The sequence below is a fragment of the Monopterus albus genome, unplaced genomic scaffold (genome assembly GCF_001952655.1).
Source record: "Monopterus albus unplaced genomic scaffold, M_albus_1.0 scaffold19.1, whole genome shotgun sequence".
NCBI classification, from domain to species: Eukaryota; Metazoa; Chordata; class Actinopteri; order Synbranchiformes; family Synbranchidae; genus Monopterus; species Monopterus albus.
The window spans coordinates 1295621-1314698 of record NW_018127899.1 but is presented as its reverse complement, the minus strand read 5'-3'; the positions used below and the strand labels follow the sequence as shown (position 1 = coordinate 1314698).

The 19078-nt window shown below is 41.4% G+C and overlaps 2 protein-coding genes and 1 long non-coding RNA gene across 3 annotated transcripts in view; 1 reads left to right on the top strand and 2 right to left on the bottom strand.

Annotated features, from left to right (window-relative positions):
• LOC109956479 (uncharacterized) overlaps positions 1-10609 on the bottom strand; it is a 25173-nt gene extending 14564 nt beyond the window's left edge. Inside the window, exon 1 of the long non-coding RNA XR_002274413.1 lies at positions 10090-10609. This is a non-coding gene — a long non-coding RNA (uncharacterized LOC109956479). The remainder of the gene's footprint in view (positions 1-10089) is intronic.
• Positions 10610-11310: 701 nt separating this feature from the next.
• Positions 11311-17840, bottom strand: nts (neurotensin). Its single transcript, XM_020593538.1, has 5 exons — positions 17810-17840; positions 16615-16876; positions 15576-15637; positions 12825-13022; positions 11311-11761 (listed from the first exon to the last, which is right to left on the bottom strand). Exons 2-5 carry the CDS (start codon positions 16673-16675, stop codon positions 11618-11620), a joined length of 465 nt encoding a protein of 154 aa, XP_020449194.1. The 5' UTR covers positions 16676-16876; positions 17810-17840; the 3' UTR covers positions 11311-11617.
• Positions 17841-18407: 567 nt separating this feature from the next.
• rassf9 (Ras association domain family member 9) overlaps positions 18408-19078 on the top strand; it is a 9967-nt gene continuing 9296 nt past the window's right edge. The window contains exon 1 of the mRNA XM_020593340.1: positions 18408-18573. Within this exon, the coding sequence (XP_020448996.1) occupies positions 18527-18573 (47 nt within the window). The 5' untranslated portion in view covers positions 18408-18526. The remainder of the gene's footprint in view (positions 18574-19078) is intronic.

Genomic DNA, 19078 nt, shown 5'->3' with positions numbered 1-19078 from the left:
GATCCTGCTGTAGCCAAAAGCAAAAACCATACATTATTCATTTCAATATTCATATGCTTTCTGCTTTTTTAACTGCATATTTAATGAAGGTGTGAGTACGATGCTTGGGGGCTACTGTGCTGTTTAAAGCTTCTTGTTCTGCGTACGTGTCATATGGGGTCATACATTTTCTCACTTTCGGACACCAGGGAACATGGCTAACACAGACAAGAAATGCATTTTGGAGGATACAACAAATTATTGGATATTTTTATGTGTAATGGGACACATGAGGCTCACTATGGTAATTTCCTGTTTAACCTCAAGTGCCCAGAGCATTTCATACCCCCCCACCCCCAAAAAAAACAAAAACAACCAAAACACACCATATCTTTTAGCCTTAATTTAATGAATACACACACTTGTCATTCAAATATATGCTATCAGGGCAACGTACTGTGTACAGAGATAGCAGTATGTCCAGTGTCTGCCATGACACAGTATCCATAAATCCATTCACCTGAATTTGATAGTCTTAGTATTTTGATGAAAATGTATGTTTTAGTCTATTTAGTTACAAGTAGAGTGACTGTATGAAACAATCTAAGTTGAAAGGTCCACTTACTAGATTTATGGAGTTTTCAACTGCACCTAATGGTCATGAAGGTGTGGACATGGTGTTGGATAGGTGCATGTTAAACTGTGTTTTTTATTTTTAGAAATGTCGACACACTGGTGCTATCATACGGTAGGCTACGTTAGCAGCATGGCTAACTAAAACAACTCACAGGCTGCAACCCAGTCACTCCCAGTGGCATCACAATGATTCCAACTTGTTGCTGATCAACAACAACAAAACTTGTAACATCAAAATGTCACCAACCTAATATAAACAACATCATTCTTAGCTGTAAGACAAAGCAGTCATGCTTCCAGGAGGTTTAGAGAATTCTCTCAACCCACAGAGGAGCACATATGTGTGTAATCTAATCATTTAACAAACTGGGCACAGTGTTAATTTCCATTGCCATTCCATAGGGTGTTTAATAAAGAGCATCTGGCCTACTGCAATTTACAGCAAAGCTATTACATTAAACCATGAATACCCAGAACAAATGAAAAATGTCAACACTTCAAAAGTATAAGAAAACAATTCAGGGTCAAGAAAATCACTTATTAAGGTTTGATGAAGGCCACATCAGATAATAGAACTGAGCCTCATACTCAGTTTAACACCTTCAAGGCTTCATAGTACTGAAACCATTTCGGAGACCTTGAGCACTTTGTCACAGTGGCCCCTGCCTCTCGCCATCTCCTGCCCTTCAAAGTCATCCAGAACCAAATAGTAGTTAAGTATACATGACAGCCAGGTACCTGAGAAACCACAGCTAATGCACACCATGAAGGAACCTGGGAAAAAAAAAAAAAAAAAACAATATCACACACAACAAGACCTGCACTGTGCACAGCAGGAGACATCGGCCATGTGGTTGTCTGTCATGGTGCTGCCAGCATGTACCTGCTGCATAAGAAGTTAAACCCTACATGATTCCAGCTTGATGTGGATTTCCTCATTTGCTTATCTGCCCTGCTCTGTGGAGGGACTTTAATTCCACCTGACTATTATCTGTGGAGAAGCAGCAGCACTGTGTGCAGCAAATCAAAGGGATGAATTTTTTTTGCTCAAATTGCAGGCACAATAGGTTTTCAACCACACACCAGTGCAGCATCAAAGCCTGTCAACAGCTTTTGATTTGTACATTTTGTGCTGTGTGTTTCATAGAGATTTTTCAGCCCATGCTCATGTGGGCCAGGTGCTCAGGCTGCAGCAGGGCTAAGACTTTGAAATGGAGGTGGGGGCATGAAATACTTTTTGCAGGAAATGACCATAAGTGCAATGAACAGACAAATTGTTAAGTGCAAGAATTTAAAAGTATTGCAGATGAAGTGAAGCTGAAGCCAGGGGAACATGGAGTAGGTGCAGGTGATGAATGACTAATAATAACCTGAAGAGGAGCCTGACTGTGTGTCTACCAGTGATGGAGGGGCCCTGCACCCTGCAGGTGCTCTCAAGCTGATGAGCAGCCAGATACAGTGGGTACACCAAGAGGCCTGAGCCAGTCTGTGCCACTGGGTATCGAATAGTGATGGGCTGAACCACATTTTTTCAGGTCTGATCCTATTTGATACACAACTGCCAATTCCAAAATCAAAATACTGAATATAAGTAATGATGGCTAAATGTAACCAGATGGTCAGAGGCCAAGGACACACACTTTGCCAAATTCATTAAGCTGCACTGCCATTGCATAGATGACTCACTGTAATGGTGCAGACAACCTAAGAAAATTTCATCTGCTGTCACGATGTTGAACATTAACAGCGAAGCAGCCCAGCTACAGTTTAACTTCTCCCACAGCATTTACAGGGTCTCCATAAGGGGATACAAGGAATGGTGCTGCAGGCACAGTTGGAGCCTCCTGCCTCAGAGTGGAGAGTCCCTATGGCAAATGAGGGTTTAATTGCTCCCGATTGCTTCACCTCACAAAAGGTATGACTCCAACCCCTTCTTCTATCACCACCACCCTCTCATCTCCTTTTTGTTGCCAGCGAACAAATCCATCTCCACAGGGAGATGTGCTGCTACTTTTCCTCAGTCTCTGCTTCCCTAAACCTCCACTTTCAGCTTTGTAACGCCTTCATCCAACAGGGAACTGGGAAAGGAGTAATCAAAACAATTACCTAACTCCCATTTTGCTTCATTGGAGAATTGTCTTTTTTCATGTGAATCTTCAGCCAGAATGAAACAGGTTTTGTCTTGGGGGCTTTTTGTGGAATATCACACAGGCAGCAGCTGTCACAACACAAGAGAAGCTCCAGTGGCATGCTGATTGTACCAGCAGGTTTATCACTTGGCTCTCCCAACAAGCGATCCACAACCAATTACCAAAAAATAGAACAAAAAAACTGAAGAGACATAAAAAACCCATGTGTGAAGCAAAGGTATGCACCTTGTTCACAAACAGTTACCAGAAGACATTATCTCATCACAAACAGCACAACATATAGCAACCTGAATTCTACAGACAGTACATGTTTCACTACCATTATCCTCCAGGATCATCTATTTTCTCAAAAGGCAACCAAACAGCCAGGCAACATCTTGGCGGATCAACAGAGCCTCGACTTTGATGAGACAAAATGAGCTCACCACAAGATATAATAATATTGCCCAGCCCTCCCAACTGCCCATATCTATCCCCTACAGTAACTCTTACACTCCTGGGCATGTCCTCCGAAATTGTAAAGACCTTAATTAAAGATTAATGTCTGGGTTTCTTGCATGCACTGCTTAGATAACTCATTTCCCTGGGCACGTTGCTAAAACTGCTCAGGCTGGACACCAGATTTTTCAGCTTCCAGAACAAAAGCTCTCAGCTCTCTGGCCAACACGATCCTTTCAGCTGAAGGACAAGCAATAACAACTCTGCTGCCGTCTTTGCGGTGCCACCACTGTGACTGGGAACAAGGGGAGTCCGAGTTGTTTTAATTATCACAGGCAGGGAAAGACACACAATCAGCCAGTTGATGGCCGGCTGCACCAACTGCTTGTCCCTCCAACCCTTGCAACAATTACCGTGCCAAAGGGCAGGGGAATCATTGGTGGCGATCAGCTTCATATTATATGGCCCTCCACACAGCAAAGGTGAAGACGCACAGTACAGGCTGAGCCATTCAATCATGGCATATGCATTCATGTATGTAAACGTGTTTTGTCAAGCATTTAAACAGATATAGATGAGATCAGAGCAACTGCAGTTGAGTGAGCAGCTCAGATCTCAAGGCAGTCTCTCATTTTTCCCAGGGCAATGATCCACAGACACATCGGCTTCCATGTTTACAATCAATATAATCAGGCTGGTAGTGGCAGAGCTATGCAAAGCTGTGAAGGCTGCTTTGATGGTCTGAAAGGCCTATAATTTAGCTCTTTCTGTACACCTCCACAGGAACTCACAGAGTAACATATCTGAAAGACCCTCAATGAAAACAAACCGCACCTTGAAATGTCCAATCCAGTGGATAACAAATTCAGGGTTTCAAACAGAGTATACCTACTCTGGCTTTATTTGCTTAACATATCAGAAGAAGAAAAGACTGCATCGTTGCAAGTCCTGCTGCTGTGTGAACAAATCTAAAGGGTGGTACTCCAAGAGACCGGCAGCTTCAGTCATTGATTCAGTCTGGTGTTGCCTTCTTGTTAACTGCTTTCTGTGTGAGGAAGAATTGATTTTGCCTTCTTTGGTGGTGACTGAAGAACTGACCTGTCACCTTTAGTCAGCAGTGAAGCTGCATCAGCCAGTATAGGGTTAACCTAACTTGTGCCAATCTACAGAGGATAGCAAAGCATACACAATGACAACTTGCTTGTTTAAGGAGCGATAACCTTTGACAAAGGAAAATAAGAGACAAAACAGACTTGACTTGCTTGATTCTCACCACAGTAACTTGGGACTTGCTTGAGGCTTGAAGGTCAAGACTTGATACTTGCACATGTGTGACTTATATTACATTTATATTGCCACCAGCTGTAGGCTCAGACGGTGAAGTTATGCTATAGAGCAAAACCCAAGAGAACCAAACCGCTTTTAGCTGAAAACACTGTCAGTTGTTGGTCCAGAATGCAAACACTGATCAACAGGTATCAAGTGTTCACCTGCTTTTGGAATTAAAACACCTTGAGTAAATCTTAAGTCTCTCTTTCTTGTTGCAGTTTGTGTCTATCTGCTACCTAACTGAGTAATCAGAGGACAGCATCCACAGCAGACACTGGCAGCCTTACCCGTGGCAATAAACAGCTACGACATGGCTTGTCCCTACGCTGCTACTGCTGGGGGCCTCAGTAATTCTGCTCATATGTGAGGCCCAATTACAGCCTCAGCTGGCCCCTGAAACAAGGTCACACTTCTTATGCCACCACCCCATCCACACAATCAGATTTCTCACAAAGGGAGTTAATCTCATTCCTTCACAAGCCATTATCTTGATCGGACTGGCTTTTTACAGTTTCTGCAACGCTGTCCAGACTAAAGAATGACTTTAGTGAGTGAAGACACTCATCAGCATCCCACTGAGAAGTTTCAAACTGTCAGCCAACATGCACCAACTCCAAATTGGAGTTAAATTGAACAGACGTCCAGCTGGAGAATGGCCAAGACAAGCAGGCCTGAGCATCACAGCAGCAGCAGATGTCGATGAAGGTTTTTAATGGAGTTGAATTAATTCACGCAGGGTGTAATTTGTCCAGTGGATGCAGGAGGCGTACTAAGCCTGATCTTTTTAGGGGTCACGGGAGTTGTTATATTGATAGACATCTGCTGAGAGGGTCTGCAAATTTGCAAAAACTGACAGATCTGCTCTGATGCTAAGATAATGATAAACCGTATTATTCCAATGTGAAGCCAAAGCCATGTCCACATGTGAGGATATGTTCAAAGTCCTGAAATAATGGCACACTTTTATTTCCAAGTATATAATGGTACAGTTACTAGAGGTCCACATAGACATCTTTAAATACATTTCAAAGGCCCACTCTGTCTTTTTTTTTGACCATACATGTTCTTACACAGAAAGTGATGTAAGGATGAAATGCTGCCATTTGTGTGTTTCTCAGCTGAACATAAGTAGAAATATAGGCCTGTTTCTCATCACTTCTACAAGCAATATTAATTAGAATTGGGTCATTTGTCTTTAACCATGAGGAAACCAGCCCTCAGTGAGCTCCACATCAGTTTGAATCCCAGAAAACAATGTGAGATTGAGCACATGGTTCAGAGGTTTGAAACCTGGTGTTCAGAGAGCTGAGAGTCACAGCAGCTTCCAATCTTGTTTTCTGATTGTTGGTGGTGACGGTAACCCTTGCTGTTGAGGTTTACATAGACTGCTCTCAATGGCAAGGGACATGATTAAAACCCAGTCTTGCCACTCAGGTGGGTTTGCAGCATTTCACCTTACACCTTTTCTCCTGGTAGAATCATTTTAAAATTAGTCGGGCTGCCGTCCAATCAGGCATCAGTGTTGTGAGTGTTGAAGACTTCAGGCTAATTAATTCATTAACTGACTTCAGCTGCATTTAATTATAAAACTGCAAACACGTGGTCACTTGTGTACACAAACTGGCTACTGTAAGGATCCAGCCTGACCATTCAATGACAGGACGCTCACTGTAAACACTTCTCTGGGTCTCGTTCCGATTGCATTTGAGCGTCTTCAGCTCCATTTAAGCTACGTGATGCTCTAGGCCCAGAGTTGTAGTAGTTCTCACTGACACTGATCTGAAACAGACTTAAGCATCACACTGTCATTTTTTACTTGGCTTTCTAAGAGGTTACATGGTGTATTTGGAAATATCCAGCTTTGGGAAACATTGAAATAGAAATACTGCATTGTCTATAAAAAAAACATTAGGCCAAGGACAATTGCTTTTATTTTGACGGGATATTAAAGGAGAATACAGAAAGAAGTTTCAGATTTATTTTGGTGGTTATTCTTGGATTATGCTCTTGCTTCGTTACTTCATAGTCTGGATTCGGTCTATGCTGCACTGCCACCTGCTGGTACTTGGCCTACATGTGTTCACCCAATAACAAAGGGTTAGACTTCGAGCTAAGAGAAGAAGTTTTCAGAGGCATACTCTAATCCTTAGTAAAGTTACCTTTAGGTGCATTAGGTTATATGGGAGCACAGTACACACAGAATGTGTAAGGAGGAAATATATGGGGAAACAAAAAGACATTGTAGGTTTTTAGCCTAGAAGCTTTATATTTAATTTTAATATGTTGTAAATTTGTATAGCTGCCATCTTGACCAATCTCCTTTTTTTTAAAAAAAGAGAGAGATCTTGATCTCAACAGGACTTCCTGGTAAAATAAAGGTTAAATAATATATCACCCACAATTAACAAAGCTAGCTTGTCTCTAACTGAATATGCACAAAGGAAATCAGTCCAAAGGTCTCAATCATTCGAAGGCCAAATAGAAGCATCATACAGCTATAGATTCCGCTGACCTTTTCACTGACATTATTTGCACTAAACATGTATTTGAAATCCATGTTACAGGACTCTAATTATATTTACTGAAACAATCAACAATTGTAACAAAAGCCAGCACTTTGAGACTTCACTATTTTAATACTGGTGCCACATACTGTGGCTGCTTTGCCTTCTGAGAGATGTATTTGCCTGATTTCACTTTCCTTGAATGCTTATGTACACATTTTTATGGTTCCCACAACACTGAAGACTCAAACTTAGGATGTACAGTACTTCAGCCACTTTCAAAGTAAAATTTCATTTTTGTTTTTACTGGGAAGTTACTTTATTATGGTCACTGAATGCTTCAGATACATTTATCATGTCAGTTACATATAAACAAAAATAAAAATATTAAAGTTTCCTCTTCCTATTGTATGCAGAGTGAAGAGCTGTGTAACCCTGTAAGGCATTTGCCTTGGTTCCAGGTCCAAAACCTGGTCTGCCTGGACAGAAATGAGGGTCCTGACTGCAGAAAACACTGCTTTTCCTTACCAACCACTGCCAAAGTACCTTCAAGCAACATACATTCAACTGTTGCAACAACCAACATGACAAGTCTGTTGCTGCACTTTTACTAGAAGCAAGCTTGGTTAAGTCTGAAGCAGAAGGTTGAAAGAAAAGGTAGAATTGAAGAGAAAAAAATGGCCTGTGTCACGTCTTGTCATTAAAATGCAATTTAAAATTAAATATTGCATTTAAAACCGACACTGGAGCAAAAAAACCCACCCGAGTTCTCATTTCTTGCTGTTATTGGAAGAGACTTTTTCTACAATTGATTTCTTTTAACTGAACTGTCATTTTCTGCCTTTGTTCTTTCATCAAGCTCTTCTTTTGCCTGAGGACGTGATTGTATTTCAGTGCCACTTTGCAGTCATTCACACCGTACTGTAAACCATCAGTCTAGTTAAACAACACTGCCATCCACTGCCTGTGACAGGCACATACTCTGCTGGAGGTCACTGACTGAGAAAAATCATACTGGAACCTGCCTTCATGATATTTTTAACCTTTATTCATGCAAGGTTTGCCCTTTTCTTGCCACACATGAGCAATTTGACACGTTCAACTGCAGCCATCTGAAGCTTCCTGCAGCAGTTCGATACAAATGTGACTCAGTGGCACCTTATTTCTGAGGAAAGGTTTTAAACAGCAGCTGTGCAGTAGTGCTACACTGAGTGACACTAGAAGAACAATGAATACTGCTTGAAACACATACTTTCTCCACTCTCCTGCTCCATCTCTAAGGCCACTTTTGCTTTTTATTCACAAGAAAATAGATTGATCCACTTGATAAAGTACCCAGAAGGCTCCTGAAAAGTTTTTTAAACTAAAAAGGGGTGATTCACCTCAAATTCAATCATCTCTACCAGTGAAGCTGTATTAAGTTTCACCTGCTGTTGTTTTAAATGATCCGTCTCCGATTTTCTGCTGCCACTCCAACAAAACGGAGGTGAATGTCATTTTATCTTCTGGTGCTCAAAGAAATGAAAATTTGCATTTGAAGTTTACATTCTAACATTTTTTTCTAGCATAGTCTGTAGATTGCCCACAGTAACTGAAGTACTGTTTCTAGAGAGATAAACTCTCAGTGCCCCAGTAAGACCCAAACTACCACTGCTAATTTAAAGTATTCCTGAGTCTTACACAGTGAGGAAAATGGGAGGCATCCATCTTTGATTCAAAGAACCCCCAAGTTTTCTTTTTAGAGATCTGTTTGCAAAGATTTGGGTATTTTTGTAATTTTGAATAGAATGTTTGAAACGAGCATTTGGATTTAGGATTCTGTTCCCACCTAACAAGTACTGTAGCTGCATCGCATTACTGGCTAATTGCAGGCACACTGCTGCTGGACTGAGCTCAGATTTTGCAGGCCACTTCAGAGTTGCTCACAGCAGGAGTAAAATCCAGCTCTTATGCCCACTGATTAACAACTTCACACATTCTGTAACCAAGCTTTATATGTAGAACAAAAGAAACTATTTGTAGCAAATCCTGTGGCAGTAAGCAGTTTGCTAGATGAGCAGGCTTCAGGGAGAGATAAACATGCATGTATATGCTAAAAGAATATATTGTTTTAATTAAACATGGCCAAGTGTCTGCTGAGCAAAACATACTCCTTTCCACTGGTTTGGGATTTTTCGTGTTGGTATTAAAAGAATGTTGATGTGAAATCTAGTTTTCTTCAGGTCAGAGCTATAGCCAAAGTTTAACCTCTTCTCTCTTTTCCTGATCTCGAAAAAGTGAGTTATGTGTTTATCACATCACGACTTGATTACTGTAATTCCCTGTACTCAGGAATCAGCCAGTCTTTATTGTCTAGATTGCAGCTCCTTCAAAATGTGGCTGTTAGGAACCTAACAGGAGCATGCAAGTATGATATTCCTCCTACACTTACATCACTTCATTGGCTCCCAGTTCAAGATCCTTCTGGTTATTACTCAAAGGGGATCATGCTTTTGCAGATTTTTGACAGTTTTTAAACTGCTCTATTTGTTATTTTCTTGACTGATGTAGCACTTTGGTCAACTCCTGTTGTTTTAACTGTGCTTATGAAATAAATTGATTGATTGGTTGATTGGTGTGTGCATTTGCACGTGAAAAATGGTTTTAACGCGTAAAAACAAGGGACAAAATACACAGCCCTCATTCTGTGTAAAAAAAACTCACTACAGCGTTCGTCTGAGGCAGAAATAAAGCTTCAGCTGTCTCACTAAGCCAATTCGAGTCAGTCTCTATCAAAGATAGTCCATTTTAAGCAAATTCATCTCTTATGACCACAGTAGTTCCCTGCGGCGGAGGGATACATTTAAATAGTCTCGTGTAAATTCTGATAACAAAACAGACATAATCAATATCACCACCTCTAGTGGTTATCATAGCAGGCCAGTACCCTGGAAGATATCTGAGTCAGTGTCACTGTTACACATCTGACTGCATGAGGAACATTGTCTTACACATTACACTTTAGTTTTGTTAACTGAATAATAACATTATGTATCCTATTTATTTGCACTTACCGTCTTGTCAACTGCTGGTAGCTCGACTGGTGATGGCACAGCTGTTCTGCTTTAGGTCACAACATTTCTACAGTGGAAACGGCTCCACGTCACTCTGTGGGCTTTGCAGACTGTGTTAATGGGTATTAGACACGGCTTGGTCCATTCAGAGTCTCTCAGGTAAACAAGGTAGAACGGTTTTGCCTGTTGCTTGTTTCGTTCACAACACCCTGGATAAATGCTACCAGGGACTTGTTTTAATTCACACAAGGTGAGGTGGGTGGGGGCTGGAGTGTTTCTGAGATGTCACACAGGTGGTCTACAAATAATGCAGTACACAGGAGCAGGTTTGTGTTCCATAAATTGCAAAACAGTGATGCTACGCTCAAAGGAAGACGACTCCTCTTCTTCCTCCTTGAGCTTTTAGCGCGTTGACATCGGAGCAAAAGGACTCGACCCGACACTGTTTGCACCTTTGAAATCAAAAGTACTGCCACCAAGTGTTTGTCTGGCTGTAGCCAATCCCATCTGACACTGGGCAAGAGGAGGAGTCCACCCTGGACAGGTCACCAGTCAAACGCAGGGCTGATATAGACAAACAACCACACACGGGCAATTTCGAACCTAAGATGCATGTCTTTGGACTGTGAGAGGAGAGAACCCAGGCAGGCACAAGGAGAACATGCAGACTCCACACAGAAAGGCACCAGGTCGGCCGTGGTTTGAACCCAGAACCTTGTTACTGTGAAGTGAGAGCACTAACCACTGCTCCGCCATGCCAGCCAATTAATATGGAATTAAAATCTTCCTAAAATCTCTAAGCAGGACCATCACCCACATGAGGTTGTTAGTCAAAATTTCCTTAAAATAAAACAAAAAAAAACTAGCATTTTTGATTTTTTGATAGTATGCACTGAATTCATTTAAAGACTGTTTCAAAGCCCTCCCCACTTTCCCAGGAATATACTGTAATAATTCTGGTAGCGACATACAGTAGCCTACAAAGACATAGTGGGTCTAAACCTTTGAGAAACAGCCTTTGAAACCCCAACTATAGTTTGTCTGTAAGTGCAGATGTAAATGCCCCTCAGGTGCTCAAAACCCCCAAATCCCTGCAGCTCCTGAGCCTTCCTCTATATCCATGAAGTGGATGAGAAAGGTTTAGAGAGGCTCTTGGTAAACCAGCAGGTACATGGAAAAAAGACAGTCACATGACACTGGTTTTATATCATGAATCCTTTAATCATATCCTGAAACAAAACAGACTTTGTGTGCAGTGAAGAAATAGAGTAAATAAATATAGTTTCTCAGAGATACACATTTTGCTTGATGCTTGGGATTTTTTTTTCAGGACCTACATCTGAGCAGGATACAGGCAGGCTGCGATGCTGGACGAACAACCGAAGGGTTTGTCTGGCTAAAAACAACAACAGGAAAAGGAATAAAACACTGCAGCTACAAGAAGAGCGAGAAAAGAAACACAGTCACATCTTCACAAAAAGTAAATGTCTGGTCCCCTAATGCGTCACCTCGGCCTCAGGGATGGTTGTCAGTAATTTGTACTTCTTTTTAAGATGTACGGCCTCCGGGACTTGGTGGTGTGCGCTGTTTGCCTCTTCAGGATGTAGGGAGACTTTCGTTTCAGCAGAGCGTCACCGTCCTCCCCTAAATATTCTACAGAGTCTTGCAGTAGCTGTTAGGGACAGAGGGAGACACGGTAGGAGGCATCAGTGTCAGGAAATGGTAGGAAAACATGTTGTGTTGCCAAGTGGCAGGGTAGTGGGGAGCTGTGTCAGTGTAGCTGTGATTAAAAAAGAAAAGCAAAGAAATATTTAAAAAGCTGCTGTGTAAGGAGGTGAGATTGAAAGCAGGATGATGGAGGGGAGGGAGGAGGGGTGAGAGAGGGGATTTAATGAGATGTGTTTTCAGCACGAGAAGATACGTGGACTCTGTGTGGGTGTGTGAAGTGCATGTTTGCATGTGTATAACTGTACATGTAATTATATGCATGTCAGCCAGGATTTGCTGTTGTTGGCTTTACTGACATATTGTGTGACATATTTGTTTTTGCAAAACTCAATCTTAACAATTAACAGATAGAAGGTTTTCACAATTAACCATTTTACACAATTATCCCTAAATTTTAAGATCTCTGTATTTATTATGTAAATTTGAGTCTGTAGTAAACAGAATTAATGGTACTGTATTTTGTGTATCTTTCTTGTCCACTACATATGAAACAAAAGGTCACTCTAAAATGTACTTTCTACTCCGCTGTCTCTTCCTAGTTACTTTGCATGTATACAGTATTAATGTCTTAGCATTTAGTTTAACCTCATGCAAAAAAAAGGTTTAGAGAAATTTCCTCAACTTGTCAAACAACGTCTAATCATTCAATCTGAGAATATTCCAAACCAAACAACACTGTGATTAATCTCCAGTTTGAGACATAAGCAGTTCAAACCTCTGAATGAGACCACCGATGAGTACTTTGACCTATGACACATGAATACATTTAGTTTTGTCTAAGACTTTAGTTTTTATTTTAAAAGATAATACACAAATATATGGATAGAGCATGTCACGTATAAACCACATACTGTCACGGATAACAGAATAATGTTGACTAAAAGGCATCTAAAGAATTAAGAATTACTGACACACTAACACTCTGTAGCTACACTAACAGTGCAAACATACAACAAAAAACACGTTTTATGGAATGACTAATTTTTCTTTGTGTGTGTGTGTCTCACCCTCTCCTCCCGGCTCTGCAGAGCTCGGCAGATGTACCGCAGGCTGTACAGATCCTCCAGCAGCTGGACGCTCCCATCCATCAGACTGTCCTCCTGCTCCTCGCCGCTCCACGCCTCCTGCCACAGGCTGCTCACCATCCTGCACAGGTTGGTCAGTGACACGCGCCAGTAGGGGGCACTCTGCTTATTCTGTTTCATCTGCAAAGAGGGAACAAGGGGAGAAACGGGAAGCTGGTTCGCCTGAGAAGGACTGGCTTTCAAATTGAGTTCAGGAAGTGATTGGTTTTTCAAATTCAAAACTTGGCAATATTTAGATCCTGGATGTGAGGAGGCGATTTTATCTAAGTTTCGATCAATGTTCGGAACTGAGGTGAAGCAAAAATGGATCTGAGTCTGGACGGAGGACCACAGAGGATACTATGCAAACACAGTTGTTGTGCTGACACCTTATGTGTCGAGCACGGTGACCTTTTTCCCTGTTTTAAACGATATAGACAATAAATATGGATTTTTCTCTTCAGGTTTATGAACTCTATTAAAATTCTGTTTTGTCATAAATGCTTTGCTCAGACCATTCCAATCAGATAACACTGTAGACAGAGTAATAAGTACACATAAGTACAATGTGGTATATCTTATTGTTATGTTTGGCTGTGACTGTGATAGAAATTATGTCACTAAGGAAAATATTAGATAGTAGTTATGACACTGCATTGCTTTATATTATAGGTTTTTTGGTCCATGTCCCAAAACATACAGACTGTGGGGAGACTGATGTCATGTTTTTGGTTTCCACAAAATATGTTTTATATTGTTTCCCCAGTCAGAATCTCACTCGTCATGGATGCTGAAGCTCGTGTTTTGTCTTTTTATTTCAACTAACAACACTGGTTTGAAGTTTTGTCCTTTCATAGCTTAGGTTTTATGCACAGATGGAGTAGATGCAGCCTCGTTTAATGAGCTGTGTACCCACTGAAGTCAAAAAGCTATTTTGGATGTTTTCCACACAACAGTTTAAGGCACTGTGTTGTTGCCATTGCAGCAGTAAAGGCTGCGCTAATTCCCGTTAAGAGGTACTGAAGATACTGCATTTGAGGTTTTCACTTAACATTCTCCATCAGTGCTCACAACGTTGAGCCGGCAGCTAAGATGCAGACTGTTGTGTGCTTTTTCTTAAACACCATACACCCAGAGTGATTTCTCAGTCACATCTAACTCTGCCCCCTTCACATCTAGCTGCAGCCTATTGTATTATAATCTAGTTTGAGTGCTTTAAGAGAGTGAAGGGCCCCGGGGCCCCCTCCTGTGCGTGGGCCAGCATCTCGCACACACTGCCGCCAAGATCTGTGGGTGTTACTGAGAATGACGAAGAGGTTCAGAGGTCTAAGGGAAATTGTTTCTTAAAAGTTACTGTAAATGGCCACAAGCTCACTTTGCTCACATGGTTTATGAGCTGCACAGGAACACAGTCCCCTCTGAGGTTGTGAAGACAGGCACCAAGTCAGATGCAGGTTTTTTGTTTGGCAGGTGGGAGACATACTGTGTAGTAAAAACCGTCGAGACATCCAAAGAACAACCACGGCACTGAACAAACATAAGCACCGACATTTAGAAATAATTCATGAATCAAAAATTTCACTGTTTTTCATTTAGGTTTAAATGAATAAAGTGAAAGAAAAGCCACATGAAGCGTTGCTTCTTTTATTTAGCTTCATCAGGATCTTCTCACCAAACACTTTATCAATAAGGTTAATCAGGATCAATCAGAGGTCTGATATTCTAACACTCCCCACTGGCCCTTTGTTATTAATAAACCGGTTCTGTCTCAGTGGTCAAACTGTCCAGACTAACAAATGGTTGTAGAACCACATAATCATGTTCAACAGAGAAATAAGAGCTGGTGAGGGAATGCACCTCCTGCATCTGATCAGATCAAAAAAAAGAGTGGATATGCAGGCCAATCAGTTAAAAAGTGATCATGTACATCATTGAGATATAAAGCTACAAGTATCTTCTACAACACTGCACTTAGCAGCCTTTCAAGCCTTTAAGTCTGACAAGTTACTATTACAATCATGGCCCTGAGCAGCCTCCGGGCCTCAGCAGCAGTGATTCACATGCTTGATTTGTCACTGTCACGTCTCTGTTCGAGCTCCATGGTTATTTATCAGAGAAGGGAGGAAGATGTGTCACTGTGATGGTGTCTGGTCCGTTTGAATCCTATTAGGCTCGGCCATCCGTCTCCTCGTGCCTCTAGTCTCGCTTTCACCGACTTTATCCCTCAGCTGTGGCGCACAGCACCAAATAAATGTGATATAAAAATCTTACACTTAAAACCGAATAACTTCCCCAGGCTCAGCTTATTTTCTTTTCATCTGAAAGGATATTCCCTTTGGCTGCAGCTACCGGGGTGAGTTGATTATATTGTTTTCTCTCTGCACATTTGAACTGAGTAAGTGAGACTTTCATTTCAAGTCAAAACTAGATCAATCCAAAAGCAAGTTAGACCCCGAGTGACACAAACAAACCCTCTAATAATAAGTTATTGATCTTCCGCTCAGCATGAGCACAACTAAAAGGTGAGCCCGTGGAGCAAGCACGTATCCAGATTGCATGAAAGCACACGTGGGCAGCGCATGTGTGTGGGGTCAGGTGAGAGGGTGTGCGGGGTCACGAGCCGACTGGATGTACTGAAGCCCTGTGGACACCCTGTTTCTGATGTCACAGGTGCAGAAAGAGAGGACTCCATACCTTAGAGGAGAAGAGACTGCTGAGAAGCTCCTCGTCGACCGTTCGCTGCTCCTGGTCAACGTCTGCCAGTTAGAGGAGAAATGAGAACGTAACCTTCCACCAAATCTAATCTGGAGTTAAATCACTTCTGAGTGATTGTTGCAGAAGAAAGGTCAGTTCAATATGGAAGTAGAGAATATTCTTATTCAGCTTGTCTAATGTTTCAACTGTTTCACCGTTTGCAGTTCAGAGGACTTTGCAACATTTGTGTCGTAAATGTAATTGGAGACATTTGCTGGCAGACACCTGTCCAACAGGTAGCACACATTTACATGACAGAACTCGCTGAGGGTCCACAATGCAAATTAGCCCATAAAGCTTTACTAATCCAACATCCAGGATCGGTTTTTAATAATGCCACAAACATTTTTTGCATAAACAGGATTAAAATAAGAAATAAACTTTTTACTTTTTTATTTTTTATATTTTACAGGTTAACTGCTCATTGGTTGATATACTATAGTCTAATTCACCAGATTACAGGATTTAATGTAAAACAAATAAATAATCTTTATTTTCAATCAACAGAAATAATAGATTCTGATGACGGCATTATAACCTAATTTACTGTCCAAATTAGTTTAAAAAAGATTTTCTCCAGGCATAATCAGAATCAGTACGTTGTGTAGAAAATGTATGCTACAGAATTTTAATAAATTGTGTCACCAGAAAAATGAAATGATAGATTTAGGAATAAATCATGTTTGCAGCCCAGTCAGACAACTCAAAGTCAGAAAACCATGATGATAAAAACATATGTTGACAAGTAAATTTCTTATTTTAAAAGCAGAACCATTTCCTTGATTTATAATGTTCTGTTTTAAGAAACTTACTGTGGTGAAACCACATTAGAATGATGCACCTGTTGCATACAGAAAGTTATATGAGAGGCAAATGGCTACACCGTGTGGAAGTGTCAAGGCTTTTTGTCCTATGTTGTTTCTATGAATGAATGATAAATCATAACATGATGCATGCATGAAAAGCCTGTTGTGCTTACCTGTACAAAGTCCACCACATGAGAAACAGAGGAGAAGCATGCATGCCAATTGTGCCTGCATCTTGTTGAGTGTATAAACAGAAAGAGAAAAGGATCCCACACTGAAGAATTCACCTGAGGAAGAATCTAGTCCATAAGGTTAAGGGTCGGACACACACCGCTGCAGAGACTGGACAGGGAAGGTGTAATGATGCTGCTGCTGCCGCTTCCTCTTCTTTTTCTCTCCCAGCTCCAAACAGTGCTTCCCTTTCCTCACAGTTTTCTGGATGGATATGAAGTACAGTGGGCTCCATTCTCTCAGTATATAAGAGCCAGTGTGATGGCAGAGGATCAGCCCCCCCCCCCCTCGCGCCCTGCTCATTCCCCAATAACACAGCCCTCTCCATCCATTCCACCCCTCCCTCCCAACTCTCCTCCTGTTGCTGTGTCATCGTTTCATCAGACGTCACTTTGGCATCACAAGGCAAAAGGTTCTTGCGTCACGGTTTTGCAGATTTGGCTGTTTCATCTGACACACGCACACAGTTTGTTTTGCCCCTGTCTCTCGAGGACAGGGGCCAGAGGTGATGTAGAAGGGTGGGAGTGTGAACAACAGAGAGTTGCTTTTTGTATCACTGTAAGAAGACGCTGCTGCTATATCACCTTTTTTTTCAGACTAAGTCTGTTTTCAAATCAACCTTTAAACTGAGGACACTAAAGATGTAAACCACTTTGAGTCGTAGTTTTTCTTTTAAAATATGTACTAGCTGTTTTGAAACTTCTGACCATGACCTTCATCAGCAGGTGGACCTGGCCTAGTTCTCTGAGACTTGTAGATGTAGACATTTACATTTTTCTGAGCAGGTCAAGGACACAGCTTGTTCAACATTCTTTCTCAAATTTGGAAATAAAAGTTAAGAAAACAATCACACAAGGTTCTTAACTAGCTAAGAGCTTCTGATCATATATCCATAATAATTTTAGCTTCAAGGTTTTCATTCAAAACTACTAGATTCTGAATAAGCAGATTTGCTCTTCACACCATAAGAAAGATTCCTCTTAGCTCCAGTGACATGGTATGCAAGTAATTAAAAATAAAAGCACGACAAAGTCATCCATTCTATTCTGATGTGATCTCTGACATATTTGTTAATCCAGCAGCTATTGTGTTCTTACACAAATATCAAAATAAAACAAATACAAATGTGTTTAATACCTTACGATGGGGTTCCACAGGGATGTGTTTAAGATCCTCTCCTCTTACATGATTTAGGGCTCACCCTAAAACAAACAAGGGACAATAATTCAGTCTTTCAGTCAGACACGATTCAGTCACTTCACTCTTTATGAAATGACAAGCAACATATTTAACTAACTGGATTTCATCATTTAGGTGTTGTAGTTATAAGCACCTGTGATTTGTGTTGCTTACCAAACACAAAACAGTACCTGGCATCTGAACCTTGGATCCTTCACTTAACAATATAAAAAGGTGAAAAACACTGCATATATTACGTGGTACACCTAAATAAAATCCTCTTTGATTTAAATATACAGCAGCCCAAAAGTATAGAGGATTTAATATAAAGAAAAGGTGTTTTACTTTTCTTCTGCATGTGCAGAACGGTACAGTATGAAATGACCAACTATATTTAATATGGAGAAGTTCAACCTGTCGTATTGTCTGACTTGCTTCGCGTGCTGACCCTTCTCGTTGCCCCCCTCTCAGTGAAGGGGGCAGAGTTTCACCACTAAATCTCAGCAGCCTTTGGTCTAAGAGACGCCTCCTCCGCTTTTCGGATGGGGCGGTCAGAGTTGCAGTCGGGACACCCTCAACTTTTTTGAAACTCTCCGCAAACTGTCCGACGTACTGCCATGCACGGATTGTAACGCACTCTGGATTGTTGCTCGGTGTCCTCCCCGCTCCCGAGTCATGGCTCCGTTTGGCAAAAACTTCCTGAAAGCTCGACTGAAAAACAGGTAATTTGATTAGTGTGAGGTTTCTTGACGGGAAATCAGTTATGTGCGTGCGTGTGTGTGTGTGTGTGTGTGTGTGTTCTCAAGTTCGGAGAGCTCTCCGCTGTGAACCATTGAGGAGGGAACCATTGAGCAGTGCCGTGCGCATCGGGTAAATTGTTTATGCAGTTTGTGTTGCATCCTTTGACCAGTCAGATTAGATGGATACTGCAGGCTGCTCGTCGTGGTGATACCTTGGACCATAAAAACGTACTGTAGCGTCAGACAAACCCATCCTTAAATACCACTAACAACCAGGGGGACACAGTATAAAGGAACATTAAGTTATAGGAGCATTGCTGATGAACAGGTACAGCTGCCATATGTGCATCTGGAGAAGGGAAAGGGATGTAACGTTTAACACTTGGCAACCTTTTAAATCCATGTAGCTATATGTCCTGTCAACACCTGTACTGTACAGTTTGCTTCAGCACTTTCCATAAGTGATAGGTCCCAGTCTCAGCTTATG